Raw genomic sequence first — 18998 nt, 5'->3', positions numbered from 1 at the left:
TTTTCAAGAAATTTAATTTCTCACTCTGACATTTCCAGTTTTTAGCTAATTTGTACTGAACGTTTGGCTAAAATCTGAATTGTGAATATAGGAACTGTAGCTATGGTTACATTCAGAATAAATTCACTACTTTATTCAGTTTTTTTTTAATGTTTATGACGAATTATAATTTCTTTTTTGCTTGTGAAAAGAAATGTACTTAATTTCTGTAAAAACGCTGACCTAACCATATAATTAAACACAGCTAGCTAGATCTGACCACCGAAACTAATATGTTTCCTCAGACCATTTTTGCATAGTGCAAATTAATTTGAGGACTAAACAGAATTCTATGAATTTTAAAAATACAAATCAAATTTGTACAAATTCTACAGACAGCCTTTTAAATTTGAAAATCTTTCATTTGGTAATAAGGTTTTTCATCATGTTTTTGATTATATTGAAGTATTATCTCTGGATTTATTCTTTAACGATAATATATGATGATATCTCTCTCTCTCTCTCTCTCTCTCTCTCTCTCTCTCTCTCTCTCTCTCTCTCTCTCTCTCTCTCTCTCAGACCTATGTGGCCCACTCACTCAGGGATATTAGTCCCTTCTTATTTAATCACTCGCCCTCACTCGCTCAACTTTCATTTCATTAAGGGCACTCAGCAATTCAGGCCAGCTGCTTGGCGAAGGACGAGGTGGAGAAAGATTGACGCTCAGCATAATTCCACCACTTCATTATACATCCGCTTTCTCCTCCGTCGTTCACTCCGTGGCTAAACGCAGAACAGAACGCCATATAATTAATCGGTTACATGGTCCGTGGCAATATTTCAGCAGTGATAGAATAACAGTTCGATCCTCAGCCTCTAATTTGTTTGCAAAAAAAATCTCACCTTCTTTCATATAAAATATACAGTAGGATAATAATCTTGTTCCAGTGTGGACGGGGCTTCAGTTTGCTAAACCAATACAAAGTTGTGTAAGATAACATGACACTGGGTTAATATTAGCTAGCAATGACTATATGCTAGCAAACTTTTCTCTACTGGTTTTAATTTCTATAAAAATAGCTTTAGCTAGGTTGCTAGGGAACGACTAGCCATTTAACGCCCATCCAGCACTAACACTATTTAGGTGCACTACTCTTCATAGGGTGGGAAATAATAACACACTTTATGGATAACTTATTTGGGAGGAATCTGAACAAAGAATCCTGAAAGAGGCAGCTCACTAGATACTATCTAGGTGCCCTATGTAGGGAGGGAAATAATAGCATCCATGTGGAACTGTATGGGTCCTAACAGAGAACCCTGTGGGATTCAGGTTAAGTCTTTTGCAAACTTTGTACTTTTCTACATCGTTTTGAATTGATAAGTGATTTTAGAGCACATGTAGTGCAAATTATGGAGAATTATTGAATTCTACTCCCGATATACTGTATAGTGATGACTATAAATATTGCCATTCTTGGCAAAGATTAATGTTTGGCAGAAAAATAAATAAATAAATAATAAAATTAAAAATGGAAATTTACAGAATATAATCATCCTGAAGTGACATCAGATATAAAATACTGATATAAAATATCCTCAACACTTGTGTGAAAGGTGACTGAGTGCCACAGCTGAACAGGCAACACGGCGTCATGGCTGTAATATAGGATTTCAGAGATTTGAGAGAAAGTGTGCAGGAGCCCTGCAGCCTGCTCCCGTCCCTGGGGGTGTCTGCCATACACAGAAAGCTAGGACCGAAAAGCTCGGATGGTGAACAAGCTGCCGATCAAAGCCAAGACTTTGCATCAAGGTTTTTTAATTCCAGTTCGTCATAACATCCTCGTTCACGCTCGTGTTCGCTACATGAGTGTATCTATGTTCACAATCGTCTCTGCCCTTCGCTTGATCTAGCACACCTGTTTTACCAGCTTAACACACACTCGCACACACACACACATGCAATTCCCTTCCATAGCAGCAGCAGCCGTGTTTTATTATGGCCGTAAACGCTACACCGTTCCTCCCGCTAGCACTCAGAGTGAGAGCGAAATGCTGGCTAATGAAATGAAAAGAGGCCTGTTAGGGAATTTGCTCATATTTCTTTGTTGACTTTGGGAATTTTTTGGCGAGGCCACACATAATGAAGCGAGCCAAGAACGGAGACGGGAGAACTTTAATTAAAAGCTTGTCACATCAACTCTGCAGGCTCTTTGCTAGCAGGCTTTTGGAAACGTGCCCAGTCTTGAGGATTCATTAAAAAAAGTGAATCGTTTTTGAACAAAACAAAAAAAAAAAAGAGCAATGGTTTAATTCAAGTGTGTACATGTGCTTTCTGGCATCTATCGTAGTAAATTTGCAAGAGAATAACTTTGGGTTATACGTTCAACAATCTGACAAGAAAATGTTAGCTTCTGTACCCTATCTAGTATATTAGTACTGTACATAGTCCCTTATGCAGTGTAATCTTAGGGAATACATCAGTGCCATCCAAACCATTCAGACTGTTTCTACTCAGTTGTTCTGCTCCATTACACGACGCATGACCTTGATTAGAGAGGATGCTTTGCGATTAAGTTTTAATAAACCCCAGACATCTCAGAGGACATATGTGAAAAGTTGTGAACTGTGAAGTGACGCAAGTCTGGACCTCGCAGGTATCCGTCTCAGGGCCCGGAGTGTGCTGTGATTGGCCGGAGCGATCGACTGTATATGACTCGATCTGATTAGGTGTAAATGAAATGTTGGTCTGGAGTTATGGTGAGATAAAGAGACGAGGGGAAGAGTGGCTTTTTTTAATTATTATTATTTTAGACTTTACGACCAATCAGGATCCAGAATTCAGCAGTTTGAAAACATCCGGAAAACAAAATCCACTCGGAATATCACATGCTTGTGATTTAACACACACACACACACACACACACACACACACACACACACACACACACACACACACACACACTATACAGTATATATAGGTAGGTAGAAAACAAAGAAAGGAAAAAGCAGATGATAAATCCAGTGTCCTAGCTCTCATAGTCGTCCAGGCCAGGCAAGGATTTAGAGTTTAGACAAGGGGAAATCGGCAGGCTCTGTCTGATAAAACACAATCTCTCTCTCTCTCACACATACACATACACACACACACACACACACACACACACACACACACACACACACACACACACACACACACACACACACACACACACAGGCACATTAAGCAGCTTGATGCCACTGAGAAAGCCTTGTTCATCTTCTCTCATAGAAAATAATCATGCTTTGATGTGGAACTATGTGAAACAGCTTTTGGCTGATTTTGTGTGTGTGTTTGTGTGTGTGTGTGTGTGTGTGTGAGAGAGAGAGAGAGAGAGAGAGAGAGACCCTGTGTAGTAGTAGGTACTACTAAACATGACCCCCGGCCGCATTTCAAATGACTCTTACACACTTTGTTCCAGACAATGATTCATTGTCAGCAGATTTCAAGACTAAAAAAAATGCTGCTTTATAAGTATTGACCCCCTTCAGACTCGTTACTCAGTAGGCGAGGTCGTATCACACTGTTTTGGAATCATTTTCACCCATTCTTTCTGACAGATTTGCTTCAGATCGGGAAACATACAGTAAGTAACATCCCTAGAGCATGATGCCACCACCAGCATGTTTCACTGTACATACGGTGTTAATTGAGGTGTGTCCTGTTTTAGGTTTGTCCCACACACAACTCTTTGATCTTGGACTCTTCACACGTCTTCACTGGGTTCCGCTCGGCTTTCATACAGCTTCGGGTTCTTTCTAAGCTCCTGTTCAGTCCTCAGTGATGTACGCTGTATATCCTTCAGAGAGATGTTGGCCTCACTGTCATTTCATTCTCCAGTCTACCAGAGATCTTGGGTCACCTCCATGAAGCTCCTACTTCTTTACTGTTGATCCAACAATGTTCACTGATATGTCCATCCTCTTACATATAACTTCACACCCTATTGGACAGTTTTTGTTCATTTAATTGAGGACTAGGGGGACACGGTGGCTTAGTGGTTAGCACGTTTGCCTCACACCTCCAGGGTTGGTGTGTGTGGAGTTTGCATGTTCTCCCCGTGCCTCGGGGGTTTCCTCCGGGTACTCCGGTTTCCTCCCACGGTCCAAAGACATGCATGGTAGGTTGATTGGCATCTCTGGAAAATTGTCCATAGTGTGTGAGTGTGTGTGTGCCCTGCGATGGGTTGGCACTCTGTCCAGGGCGTATCCTGCCTTGATGCCCAATGACACCTGAGATGATGCCCCGTGACCCGAGGCAGTTCGGATAAGCGGTAGAAAATGAATGAATGATAATTGGGGACTGTTTTAATGCTTTAAAGGTGATGGACACTTTCTTTGTTAAGGCAAAATCTTTCATCTAGGGGGTGAATACTTTTGCAAGCCAGTGTATACAGTATAGGGAGAGCATGACGCCATGCATTAAGTAGTAGAAGCTTTTTTTTGTTAATCGTAGGGGTTGATCTCTTTGGGGAATATCTAGTGCACTAGGTAGAGTGTAGGGAGCTGCTTTGTCTTTCCTCCGCAGCGACAGTAGTGAGTGATGCATGTCCGAGACACGAAGGAGCGCCTCGTCTGACAGCCGACTAATTGCATATTTTTCATTTTTTCACTTCCCGGACCGAAGCCTGTACGTGACTGACAGTCAGGGGAGATACGATCCGTCTCACGTTTCTGTTATTGCCTGGAGAATTTCAGTAAATAAATAAAACACAGGCTGTAAAAACGTTTCATCGTGGCGCTATCTCTCCGTCAAATATCCTACAGGAGTTTTACAGGTGGGAGGTTATCAAAGCCTGGTGTTAGACACCGTCAAACTCGCCCAGCTCCCCGAGTAGCGATTTGTCAAAATGAATTGTGGTCAAGAATGCTATTAATAATTTTCAGTGAAGGAAAAAAAAAAGGAGGAGAAAAGCAGCAGTGAGGTCCTTTTTACTCTCAAATCTCCAGTTAACCAAAAGTCTAGTCAAGTCTTTCAGAAATGTTCCCCTGCAGGCGGCCTGATTAATGGCGGCTCAGCTGCTGCTCCAATTTATCACCGTCGCTCTTAGCGGCTGACGTTTAAACCGAGCACAGGTTTATATTAATGAGCTTTTTCTAATACTGCTCCGTTTCTATAGTAACAGACCGTTCGCATGAGCTTGTACGGCTGTCGATATACGTTCTCAAAGCTGTAACATGAGAACACGGTAACTGCTATGAAGCTAACAATGTTCAAAAAGTTAGCAGAGAATTTTTTTAATGAAAGAAATACATTTAATATGGTCGGGGTGCAAGAACCTTTGAACAGACACCATTTTATTGCCTTTGTATTAGTTGAGGAATGTCTTTAAATCCAAACTCATGTGTTGGCTCCTTTATTTTGATGTAAGGGTGTGAATACTTTTGCACTCCCAAGTCTAATCCTGGGAATGTGTGGGTTTTTTTTTCACTCTCTTGATACTTCTGGACACAATTTGGACGTTTCTCTGTATGTTTCCCTGGAAGTTCTTCTGGATCTTCTCCTGGACAATACTCTGGATGTTCTTCTTGACACTCTCCAGGACATTAGACTGGATGCTTCCCTTAATGTTCACCTGGATGTTCTCCTGGACAATTCTCCGTATGTTTTCCTGAATGTTCTCCTGGATGTATTTCTGGCCAATACTATGGATGTTCCCCTTGGATGTTCTCCTGGCCAATACTCAGAATGTTTCCATGGATGTTCTCCTGGCCAACACTCTTAATATTCCCCTCGATGTTCTCCTGGCCAATACTCTCGATGTTCCCCTTGATGTTCTCCTGGCCAATACTCTGGATGTTCCCCTTGATGTTCTCCTGGACAATTATCTGTTTGTTTCCATGGATGTCCCTCTGGATCTTCTCCTGGACATTAAACTGGATGTTCCTCTGTACACTCTCCAAGACATTAGACTGGATGTTCCCCTGGATGTTCTCCTGGACAATTCTCTGTATGTTTCCCTGGATGTTCCCCTGATGTTTTCCTGGCCAATACTCTGGATGTTCTCCTGTCCAATACACTGGATGTTCCCCTGGATGTTCTTCTGGACAATTCTCTATATGTTTCCCTGGATGTTCCCCTGATGTTCTCCTGTCCAATACACTGGATGCCCCCCTGGAGGTTCTCCTGGACATTACACTGGATGTTCCTCTGGATGTTCTCCATGACAATACTCTGGATGTTTTCCTATATTTTCTTCTGGACATTCCCCTTAACAATCTCCTGGATGTTCCTCCAAACATTCCCCTGGATATTCTCTTATATAGTTCCCTAGACATTCTCCTGAATGCTATTCTGGACGTTCCCCTGCACGTTTTCCTGGATGTTCCACTGAACATTTTCTTACATATTCTTTTTGACATTCTCCACTATGTTTTCCTATACGTTTCCCTGGATGTTTTTAAATACGTTCTTCTGAATGTCCTCCTATATGTTCTCTTGGACGTTCTCCATGTGTTTGTAGACCCATATGTGTTGACAGTGCTAAATGAGGAGCCCAGGGTGACTCAGACTCCACATGTGTCATTAAAGTATCTTGTGAGGTATAAAAGATATTTATTACGTTTATTGTCTGGGACCTGAGGCATTTTTCCGCACGGAGACAGTTCTCAGAGCATCTATTGATTGTAGAACCATCTTCTATGTTCATTTCATGGTTTCTAAGCAACAGCAATTCTTTAACACATTAGAGACGGGGTGATATATCCATGTGCCAATATATTTTTATAATATTATGAGTTAAAATTACATTTCTCCTTCATTTTTTATTTAAGCTGTAAGCCATTGGAAACGGACGAGGAGTCTGAGTAAGAATGACGCTCTGTAGTCGTGTTTCTGCTGCTGCCGTCTTTAACGAGATCACTGAAATTGGAAAGATAGCAGAAAACTTCCGGCTGAAAATCTCTGAAAAAGAAAGAAATTTTGTAAAACAAACAAACAAACAAACAAACAAACAAATAAATAATCACTAATTTGTCATAAATCAATAAAAAAACTAAATACAAATACAAGTTTCAAATGAGTCATTTTAACTTCAGTTCATTTATTTAATTTAGTTTTATCAATGTTTTATTTAATTTTCATATTTATGTTTAAAAAATATATATATTTCTAAACCAAGTACATTTTATATTATTGAGATTTTTTTTTAATATTTCTTTTAAATATTTCTTATAAATACACAAAAATTCACAAATGCTCAAATGCCTGATTTTGATTGCTGGTGTATTTTGCGGGTTCGTGTAGAGACACGCTGCTGATTTTCCCCTCTGTGATTGTGACAGGGAGAAAAACTGCCTCGCTAGTCTGGTTAGAGGCTTTGAGAGATTTAGCTTCTTATCGTGAAACCCGAGGGGACATGTGTCCCTTCGCTGTCACATCACACACACACGCAAGCGGAACGAGTCCAGGGGCTGTGTGTGTGTGTGTGTGATTGATGGGTGAGGGGACCAATCTGCTCCATGACCCCTCAAATGGGTGGCCCCTGTAGGGCAATAGCTGGTCAATTGTCAGGGCAAAATGAAGAAGTGTGCACTACAGCTGTGAGTTAGACCTGGAACCCTGAGCCCTACATTAAACACATTCAATTCGTCCTCGGTCTCCTGAGGGAACGCTGAGGCTGAGGATACTAATCTCTTACACAGTGGGAGTGCAGTTATCAAAACAGAAAACTCGGAGCGTCCATTTATCTGCTTTCGTCAAGAAAAAAGAATCATCAGAATCATTATTACTGAATTAAATAGAATGCAATTAAATATACTGATGCCATTAACTGTAGTTAATTTGTCCATCGTTTTGTTTTGTACATTGTGGGGTTTTTTTTTTGTTTTGTTTTTAGACTTAAACATTCATGAACTCAACTCAATCTGAGATGAATTAAACTCAAGCCTAGTTCTAAATAATTCAAATGACTGCAAATTCACTCAACTCCTCATCAGCTCCGACTCAAATGAACTTAATGAAGCTGTAACTCAAACTTAGCTTAAATTGATTCATGAATGAATTTCTCAACTCAGATTATAGAAGATTCCATTTCTCGATTGTTATTCAAATGAGATCCGATCAAACGGATTCAAATCAAATGAAGTCAACGCGACTCTAACTCGATCGACCTGAACTCAACCTGGTTTAAATAAACTAATCCATGGTTCGAACTTGAACGAACTCGATCTCGTTTTATTGCAATTGAACCCTAAATTAAATTAATTTTACTCAAAATGATTCAACTTGAACTGAAATGAATGCACGTTCACTTTACCGAACAAACTCCACTTAAATTCGAACGTGAACTTAAATGTAACTCAAATCAATTCAATGTAAATCTACTCAACTCTAACTAACTCAGATTTTAAAATTTTTACTTAACTTTAGTGCCCAAAACAGTTACACCTTTATGTAGTGCTATAAACAGGGTAAAGCGGCAAGAGAACTAGAAATTTGTTTTGGTTTATTTTCTCGTACATGACAAGCAAACCCTTGCTAATAAAACTGGTAGAAAGTAACTACCACACATTACAGTATGCTTGTCTGGTCTTTTTTTGCTAACTAGTTGTTTAACTAAGGAATGCTTTTCTCTTTTATAAGACTGTTTAGATCCACTAAGATTGTGATTCTCGTGAGAGCTCCAGAGGAATCTAAAAGTCCATAAAGGAAATGGCGACGTTTTAAAAACCCGCTAACGTCGTGGAGAAACGAGTCTAAAATATCAGAAAAACGGAGGAAGCTTGGAGCGTTCTTTCCCTTCAGACTTAATTATTGAGCAAAACATATTTCATTGAAACCCCAGAGACGAGATCACGCCTCTTCCCGAGCTGTTTCTAAAGCAATATGGCTGAGGCGTCTGAACAGCATGGACACGAGGGGTAATATTGTGGAAGTGCACACTTTGGGTGAAGGCGACTCCAGGCGAGGATACTCTTTATTGCTTTGGCTCTCGTCCTGCACGCTTTCATCCTTCCCGACGGACAAGAAAAGAAATCTCCACTCTACCTCGGGCTGCGGCATCTGTTTATCCTCCAGCCTGCTCCTGGCGGCGGTGCACGATGTCACTTCCTGTCACGAACACAGAAATTTGTAGTGACAACGTTAAGGCTTTTAGAGGCTTTGGCCAGCTTAGCACGCCTGCCAGTTTCAGCCTACACAGTGCTGACGATGTGGCCCATTTTCTGTGTGTGTGTGTGTGTGTGTGTGTGTGTCTGTGTGTGTGTGTGTGTGTGTGTGTGTGTGAGATGCTTTCTACAATCCAATTCCACAAGACAGCCACGTTTCCACCATGACCTTCTTCTCTCCCTTGACTATAAACATCACCATCATCAGTTATATCTCGATATTTCACGAGGATCACTGGACGCTCCTAAATAAGCTCACCCTGCTACTGAGGCGCCCTAAGTAGGCAGCTAAACTGTGATTTAAACCGGACGACAATCTACACCATTTATCTGCTCAAACTGCTTTAGGAAAATGTTATATACTCATTTATATGTACTTTTTGTATCATTAAACTATATATTATATTTTTTATCTTTTTGATACAGAAATTTAAAATACAGAAACTAATTTTGATACAGAAATTTTTTTAAATGTCTTATTACATATTTAATTAGATTTATAGCTTATGAATTTTTTTAATGGATTAACATAGAAGTGGGTGGGACTTTCTAGATGCTACTGAATTCCAGATTCTGATTGGTCAGGAGATGTTACATTGTTTTCTAGAACTGCAGCTCTGACTGTAGTAAGGCAGCAAATCGATTGTATATTTTAACGCGCGCTTTCTAAAACGTTCTCGTTTCCACAGTGACGGATTGGTAAAATTAATTCAACATCCTTGGAAGGAGCCTCCAGTATCAGGGAGCAGTAGCAGTCAGAGGTAAAGCTGTAATGGTGTTATGCTAGCGGTTAGTTTGGCAAAGCACTACAAAGTATTTAGCTGGCATAACACTTTTGGGTAAAACGCTGCTAGTTAGCTAGTTCTACTAGCTTACAGATTTGGTACAATCATGTTTGTTAGCTAAAGTTATACTAGTTTTACTTTTGGCAATACATTGCTAGTCAATTAAATAAAATAATGCTATAAATCTAACAGAATTAGTTTTTTATGGAAATTTTACGCTATCGGACAGCAAGTTATGCTAGCATGCACATTTCAAAACTTATGTTTGTTATATTTAGCCTCACCTTCTTCTCACTCAGGAAAGTTTGTATCGCTTTTTACCCCTGTGAACGCAAAGGATTTAAAAAGCTGAGGAATAATGTTGCGTTATTTGTGACAGTGCAGGTCAAAGCGAAGCCGTGTGGGAGCGTCGCTGTCCACTGTGAGCCTCATAAACCTCTCACGGTTTGAGGACTAAATTAATTAATCATCGTTTTCTGCCTCGTCGAGCGCTGCAGGGGCTCCGTCCCAATTAGCCTACGCTAGGGCTGAGGGGTTTTCACCAGGAGAGCGCTCCGGCCATCAGGGGAGAGTCGGCGCTGTGATTGTGACAGACTAATAAATATATCAGAGGAACAAAAGAACACCTGAGGAACGATGGAAAAACCTAAATACGTACAAAACAACAGGTTTGATGGTTTTTAATTTCAGTCTTTTAAGAATTCAAGAACAACATAAACATTTATGTTTATAAACACATGTTTATTCAACAGACTCTCGTGTAGATTGTTGTTTGTTCTACACATAAAATTCTCTGTAGTTTAAATGTTAGCTAGAGCTAGCATAAGTGTAGCTGCTTATATCACTACAGTCATTGTTCTCAGCCAATAGAAATGCAGCATACTGGAAAGATATGCAAGCCTTTACCACACAGACGCTCGAATCTCAACCTTCAGACAGCGTCCTGAGCTCTCTGATGGACTCGTTCCCTCGAGTGCGCTCTGACGCTGAAGATTGTCAACACGACTTTAACATCTGTAGCCGCTGCATCACATTTAGACCTGTGTTTCAGGACAGGAAGCCATTACCAAACGAGCTGAGTGGGCCAAAAGCTAGCTGTTAGCGTGTAGCCTGAGGCTAAATGACCCGAGGATACAGCCTCTGAGGACAGTGCTATAAAATATTTACCCCCCTGTTGTGCCGCCTGCATAGTGCTGTGTTGTGTCCCTTTGCTCCAGGCGTCTCCTCTGATTTGCCTATTTTACCTGTTTTTTTTTTGTTTGTTTTTTTATTCTGTTTTTTAGGATTTAGAACACAAAGTAAATGGAAATAAGTGAAAGCTGCTCACATCTACTTTATATTTGATATTTCATTAAATCTAATTGACTCTGTTTTGTTTTACTATAAACTATTTTATAGTGCATTATTATTATTATTATTATTATTATTATTATTATTATTATTATTATTATTATTATTATTATTATTTTAGTATTCTAAATTTGTAAATTCTTTGTTCAATTAAATTTTTGCAGCTGGAAAGTCCTTACAATTTCATTTTTATTTCTTTCTTTCACATTCAAAGAAACTATTTATTTATAAATTCATCCTGTGCTTCATTTTTCTTTTTGAAATGCATAGGATCAACTTGCTTTATATTATTATTATTATTATTATTATTATTATTATTATTATTATTATTATTTACCTAATGTATATAAAATGTTTTTATTTATTTTAATTGTTATTTATTTATTTATTTATTTATTTATTTATTTATTTATTTATTTATTTATTTGCCTTAACATGAGGGTAACTTCATTCAGCACATGTCACTTTATATCGCATTGGGTTTACTTTAAGTTTTCTTTACTTTTAAAATGATGTTGTTGTTGTTGTTGTCTGTGTGTATGTGTTTACCTGATAGCCACAAACTGCTATATTTTGTTTGTCATACTAACATGGTGCGTTTTGTGCATTTTATTGTAGCTAGCATATTATGTTTGATGGAATTTATTCACTTGCTAGCATTTCATTAGTAGCTCCCTGTCTGCTATTCTGTCTGACATTGTCATCATTTCATCTTTGCTAGCATCAGAACATTTTTTGCTAATAGCTGACGCACAACATTCTTTTAAACATTTCTAGCATTTCTTATGCTAGAAATTGTGCTGTAACCTATGCTGTTAATCCCAACATTGTATATGTGTAATGCTAATTATTAGCTTCTTCCCCTAATAATGAACTAATCCCCAAATATGTGTTTGAGTTGATTATCGTGATATACTGTCCTGGGGCTGAAGAGAACTAGTGCAGCACTTCATTATGAGTGTGCTGTTAGTCCTATGCAGGCTGCCCAGGCTGCACTGGTGATTGGGTTACATTGTGGGTGACACTAAGCTCGGTGTCACGCGTTAGTCATTGCGGTGACCTCCTCATCGTAAGCAGAGCAGCCTAGCAGGAATAATTTATAAACAGCACCTCCGCACTTCTATTTAGCTTCATCCCCTAAGCAGGGCCCCAGGGCTCGACTCGACAAAGCAACATCGGCTGCTGAACTTTTGATCCGATGAATACTTAATGACAGATTTGATTACAAACAAGGCCTCTTATTAGATGAGTTCAGTGTCTGGCTGCGAAAAGGGTGACTGCCAGCAACGTAGCACAGCAGTGACAGTGGCATTTCTGCTGTTAGCATCACGCTAATCACTAATCACTTCACACAATGTAGTTCGTTGCTGCTTGCATCACAACTGAATTCACACTTACAATTAGTGGTTATAGAAAAGAAAAACAACACAAGGTGTGATTGTTTAATGTTTAGCATCCTCGTACTAATCAATTCACACTCGCTTATCTAACCACTGCTTCTTACTGCGCCTCATGCTTATTGCTAATCATGGCACGCATTTCCACCAGAATCAGATAATGCTAATCGCTAATCTACACAACCCAAAAAAATAGCTGTTTTTTTTTTCTCTCCCAGTTATTTAGGTGCCTAGAACCAGTGCATGTTTGCAGCTAATTCTTGAACACTAGAGTTCAACTCATTGCAATGGTTTCATGCTGATTGCTATTCATTTTCATCTCCCTAGACTTAGCTTTTATGGGAACCACACCTGTCTCTTGCTTAAATAATAAACATTTATGGTCTAAACCATCATTCTAATCACTAATTACCTCACGCCTTGCTGTTATATAAATCAGACCATCCTTAAGGCTACTTCTCTAATGTTTAATGTTCAATGTATTGCTAATCACTTCACACTTGAGTAGCTGTCATAGAAATTCCCCCATGTTTATGGCGAATTCTTAAGCAGAGTACAAGCTATTACCCAGCATCTTGCTAACTGATAGCTGTTTTAAAAATCACACCATGTTTGAGACAAGGCTCTCAAGTATCACGCATTGTCACTCATTACGGTCTTTTGTCACGCTCTTCCACCACACATTGTATTTGTCACGCAGAAAAACGTACTATTTATCATATATTTAATATGCAAAATGTATCTGTTCGCACCGCTGTCTCTATGGAACTGGACAGGAATCAAGTGCGTCTCCCCTGGAGCTCTTAGTCGAGTCTGACACTTTTCAGCCAATCAAAAAAGAGGCTACACAATAGCCAATCAGAAAATAGCACTATTGCATCTGGGTAAGATTTAACACAACAACCAATGAAAAAAAGCATATCCTGAAATTGTTCAGCATCATCCTCATTCACCCACAGAGTAAGTCATGATCTCCTGTTTTAATGTTACAACAAATTCACAACTTATTGACACAAACAATGACATTTTGGCTGCTGTTAGAGACGTTTCCCAGATAATCAGCATCAGTTTTTCATGAGAGTCTGTAACTTGGTCAACAGTTTTACAGCCGATTCACTGACAACACCTGCTCAGAACAAGTAGTCTAGGCTAGTGGTCCTCAAACTGGGGGCCCTGAGATGGTGCCAGGGGGCCCTGTTCCACTGACAACATCTGCTCAGAACAAGCGGTTACATTGTATAATTTAATATGTTTAGTTTAATTCAAATATTAAGTTTTGGAATGTTTTATGATATCAATTTTTTTGGGGGGGGGGGGGTATACACTGTATACAAGGGGGGCCACACGCCAAAAAAGTTTGAGAGCCACTGGTCTAGGCCTTGTCATATTTTGTCACATTAAACATCTCTCTCCAAATAGGCTTAATAATTTTATTAGCACTAAATAAATTAAAGTGTATTGCATCATCGATGTTCTAGGTCACTTTTAAAATCATGTCATATTTGATATCATTAATCATTTGCATCTGTCTTTCAAAGATGTCAACTAAATTGGTTGGAGATGTCACTCTTACCTGTCTTTAAAACTTGAGAGCCCTATTGAGACTAATTCTCTAACTTTTAGAGTTCATTCCCTTGCTAACGGCTAATCACCGCAACACTCTATGTTGGTGGTTATTTATGAACATATAGAGCCCGCTAACCATGCTAAACTTTTAGGCACATTTTCATTTTTTTAAACCTTTCAAGTTCCCGCTCATTTTTGTTGCATTGATTTTATTTTATTTGGTTTGTTACCACAGTGATGGCAAAGGCAGGCGGAAAACGAGTCTTTCAGCTGTATTAGTTAAATTAGCCAGGCGGCTTGTGTATTTGACTCGTTAGCTTTGCTGTGGAAGCAGCCATTGAGAGATCTCCTGATTAGATTAGAAGATGAAGTTTCAAAGAATAAAGTGGGAAGATTATAACAAAACATTAGAGCAGGTCCCTCCTCTTCAACCTGGATGTAAGTAACATGTGTTTTGTCAATGATGCTAATCTAACATGTATATTATCCCATCGTGATCAAACTACCCAATATTTCTGCTGATTGTTTCAGTTATTTTGGACAGGACAGTTAGTACATGAGAGATATATATGTGCTAACTGCTAACCTTTTCACCCTCAGCTAGCTGTTAGAAAAACAAATCACACGTTTATGCTAATTTCTTAATAGTTCATCCTCTTGCTAAGTGCTAATCCATGATAATAGTATATTCTTTATCATTTAGATTCCTCCCTCATGCTAATCGCGAATCATTTCGGCCTTGACTAACTGTTATAAAATTGCCAATTATGAAGCCAATTATTTAAAACGAGTCCAGCCTGGTGTTAATTGCTAATCTGTTATAGCAATCACACCATGTCCTAGGCAAATTATTTAAAATTTCAAGTTTGCTAAGCACTAATCACTTCACCCTCAACTAACTGGCTAATTGTATGGCTGATATATTAACATTTAGAGGTTAATTTTTATTACTGGGAGTTCAACAGATGCTCTGGCTTCATGCTAAGTAACATGTTTAGAATCCAACCCCTTGCTAACCACTAATCTGTTCACGTCTGACTAGCTGTTCTAGGAAAAATGTCATGTTCATTTATTTTTTATTTTTTTTAACTTTTAAACTCTAGCTCTTTGCTAACTGCTTCTCACATCACATTGCACCATGTTTATGATCAGTTAGAGTCAGGACCCATTACCCCATCTCTATCACCATGTTAGAGGTTGGTTATCTATCTATCTATCTATCTATCTATCTATCTATCTATCTATCTATCTATCTATCTATCTATCTATCTATCTATCTATCTATCTATCTATCTATCTATCTATCTATCTATCTATCTATCTATCTATCTATCTATCTATCTATCTATCTATCTATCTATCTATCTATCTATCTATCTATCTATCTATCTATCTTTTTATTTATTTATTAATTAATTAATTAATTAAAAATTTTAACAAACCCTATGGTGTGATTAAGATTTCAAAATATCCTGCGCTGGATCTTTTTTTCTCCCTGTTGCCTTGGTGAATTTTTATTTCTCTCTCGGCTTTTAGTGGCGATGATTGAAGCGTAGCGAGGGTGAAGGAAGCAGCTGGCTTCAGTAATTGCAGAGGGAGTCGCTAACCAGCAGTGAGCAGAATCATGGCTGACTACATGTTCCTCCGTGTTTGGAATCCTTCTCCAACAAGGCGGCATGCACAATAGCCCAGCAGGAGAGCGGATATTAAACCCCCTCATTACACTCGCTAAAAACGTCTACCCTGAAGTGTCCCACCTTCGGCCTTGTTCTCAATACGGAGAATTGTCCAAGCGCCTCCAGATTAGTGTCGAGGGTAGACGCCTGTAATAATGTAATAATTCTCAATGAGGCTCTCATTCCTTAAATACTACAGCAGTTTGGCATCAAGTACTAATTAGTTATATTAAATGTTCTGGAACTTTCTCAGATAAGATTTCTCTTAGCTACAAGAAAGTTAGCGCTTTAGCTCTGACACTGGAGACTCCTTCCTGAGATATGTTAGGCTTCTATTTAACACTGATGGGTTATATTTCTGTAGTATATTGCATGAGTGTGTGTGTGTGTGTGTGTGTGTGTGTGTGAGTGTGAGTGTTGGCGTGCAGCTCGTCTCGTCCTCTCTTTGCCCACTTTACCTTTAACCTTGCTACGTTAGACTTCAGCCACAACAACAAGGACAAATGTCACGAGTCTGACGGCTCCTTTTATTTTTTCCCCCGCTAAATTATTCACGCCGCGCTGTCCGACAAAGCTGCACCGCTCTAATGTCGTGTAAGATAAACCTCTGACACGCTCACCACCATTTTGTTGGGGGTTTTTTTGTTTGTTTGTTTGTTTCGTCTCTGTCCAAATAAACACTGGTCAAAATTTTAAACAATTCCAACATGTTGGATTTTCAGGTTTTGACAGTATTTTTATTTATTTTTTTTTAATTTAAATTTTTGTAGAGTTCAAAATAAATGTGATTGCAGCAGCGTCCTGATTGTAACAGTGACTCTGCTTTTTTTTTTATTTTAGTGATATCTAAAACTCTAAATTCTAAGGAAAGTTAAAGGTCTTTTAAAAAGTTTTAGAGGTTAAAGAATAGCGGCTTGTACGCGAAACTGGTAGCTGTTTACGCTTCACTTCTACACTTGAAATGTGAAGGTTAAATTTTTAGATTTCTGCAAGAATTTGATAGAATGGGTTCACAGTTTTTCTGTTTTTTTTTTTTTTGTTGTTTTTTTTTACAATTTGACAATTCTAAAAATGAAGAAATTTATTCTGCACATTTTGTACTAATTGAAGAGTTTAATGGAGTTTCATATACTTTACACCCAGCTCTCTTTTTACCCCTCCACCCCTAGAACCGAATACCTCACCCCGACTTGGTGACAGTGATGGATCTGACAGCAGGACAGTGTTAATGATACGGGGCCACGGGGCCACGGGGGCCGAACTGCATGCTCTGTATTTGCATTTCCATTCATCACACCGGCATTTATCACGGCAAGGCGAGTGCCAGATCTAATTAAAGTCCGGGCTAACGAGGGGGGCGCGGGAAAGGCAAACACGGGCCAAAAACTCGGCACCAAACCCAATTACCGCCATGCCAAATGAAGTCATCCGAGGCCTCTTCATTAGAATTAGCCAAAGAGCAACAGAAGGAGGAGTAAATAAATAAAGTTAAGGAGGATTGTGTTCCTTAATTTGGGTTTCATTTTCCCGCCTTCAGCTCCTGTCATAAAGACCCAAGATGACACCCGAGCCTGATGATTAATCTCCTCTTTTATACAGGAAGTGATGTCATTAGAGGGGCGACGGGGAGCCAGAGGCTCAGTGGGCTGCAAGAGGAACTGGAATAAAAGCAAACTTTTTTTTATCTGCTTTGTACATTCACAGCAGTTAGAAACGTTTATCTTTTATGAGGAGAAAGAAAGAAAGAAAGAAAGAAAGAAAGAAAGAAAGAAAGAAAGAAAGAAAGAGATTTTATAGAAACATTTTTAAAAGTTGTCCTTGAATGATCAGCTGTGTGTGTGAGAGAGAGATGGTAAAGTTAGCATAGTGGTGGAGAAAGTTGGGATCCATCAGCGGCCCAGCGGGTCAGGGGTGTGTGTGAGACGGGTCGTTCTTCACCATGGACAGAAACCCACTGAGACTCACATATGGAGATCCGCCTGAGCCAAAAGCCCACGAGAGACGGACTTACACACACACACACACACACACACACACACACACACACACACACACACACACACACACACATACACACATACACACACACACACACACACACACTCACACACACACATACACACTCACACACACACACATTCACACCAGAAAGTGAGATTAAAATTTCTCTAGATAGAGCTTCTTGACTTAAATAACAATAATAAATAAATAATAAAAGTTTAAGAAGACAAGAATTTGTGAAATGAACATAAAGAACAGAATTTATTAGTTTATTTATTTATTTATTTATTTATTTATCTATCTATCTATCTATCTATTTATTTATTTATTTATTTATTTATTTATTTATTTATTTATTTATTTATTTATTTTGGTGGAGGTTTGGGGATTTTTCTGATATTAAATCTGTATTTGTATTAAATAAAATTATCACAGTAATAATTAATAAAAAATCAAAGTAAAACCCTGTTTATTTATAAAAAAAAAACCTGACAAAATGTCCAATATAATAATTGCAGTTTCAAAGCATCTGACGTACACTTAATATCCAAGTCCAGTAATTATTTATGCATTATTAATTATTTATTCTTAATGTAAATGATGATACTGAATGTGGCAATAAATTTAGTGCTCTGTATTATTTACAAACAAAATAATAATAATAATAATAATAATAATAATAATAATAATAATAATAATAATAATATACTTAATTTCTATGATCTAGATTGTTTATGTATTTATTTATTCACCAGAACAAAGTAGAAAAAGAAAAATACTAAAATAATTATGCCACTTGTTCTCATTGGCATTCATAAAAAATCCTTATCTATGTTCGTTCAGGAAGTTTCTTCTTTTTTTTATTTTATTACTTTTTACACTATTTATTACGTCTTAAACTGTTAAGATAGATGGTAAGATGCATTTACTTAAATGTAATGCATTTTAAATATAAATCAAGTAATAAATGTAAATATTTTTAATAAATTAGGGGAAGGGGGGGCAGGGGTGAGATTGGTGAAAAGCCCCGGGACGATAAGCATTCTGTCAGCTAACAGTGTGAAAAAGACACACACACACACACACACACACACACA

At 38.4% G+C, this 18998-nt stretch overlaps 1 protein-coding gene and 1 long non-coding RNA gene across 2 annotated transcripts; one reads left to right on the top strand and one right to left on the bottom strand.

Annotated features, from left to right (window-relative positions):
• Positions 1–5441: 5441 nt before the first annotated feature.
• Positions 5442–9074, bottom strand: LOC125140898 (ring-infected erythrocyte surface antigen-like). The gene is made up of 2 exons (XM_047811667.1): positions 9008–9074; positions 5442–6922 (listed from the first exon to the last, which is right to left on the bottom strand). Exon 2 carries the CDS (start codon positions 6379–6381, stop codon positions 5665–5667), a length of 717 nt encoding a protein of 238 aa, XP_047667623.1. The 5' UTR covers positions 6382–6922; positions 9008–9074; the 3' UTR covers positions 5442–5664.
• A 5141-nt stretch (positions 9075–14215) lies between these two features.
• Positions 14216–16813, top strand: LOC113644787. Its single transcript, XR_003441068.2, has 3 exons — positions 14216–14662; positions 15328–15420; positions 15761–16813. It is a non-coding gene; the product is annotated as an uncharacterized LOC113644787 (long non-coding RNA).
• Positions 16814–18998: the final 2185 nt, after the last annotated feature.

Source organism: Tachysurus fulvidraco, chromosome 3, assembly GCF_022655615.1.
Source record: "Tachysurus fulvidraco isolate hzauxx_2018 chromosome 3, HZAU_PFXX_2.0, whole genome shotgun sequence".
NCBI lineage: Eukaryota > Metazoa > Chordata > Actinopteri > Siluriformes > Bagridae > Tachysurus > Tachysurus fulvidraco.
This window is presented reverse-complemented; position numbering and strand designations above follow the sequence as displayed.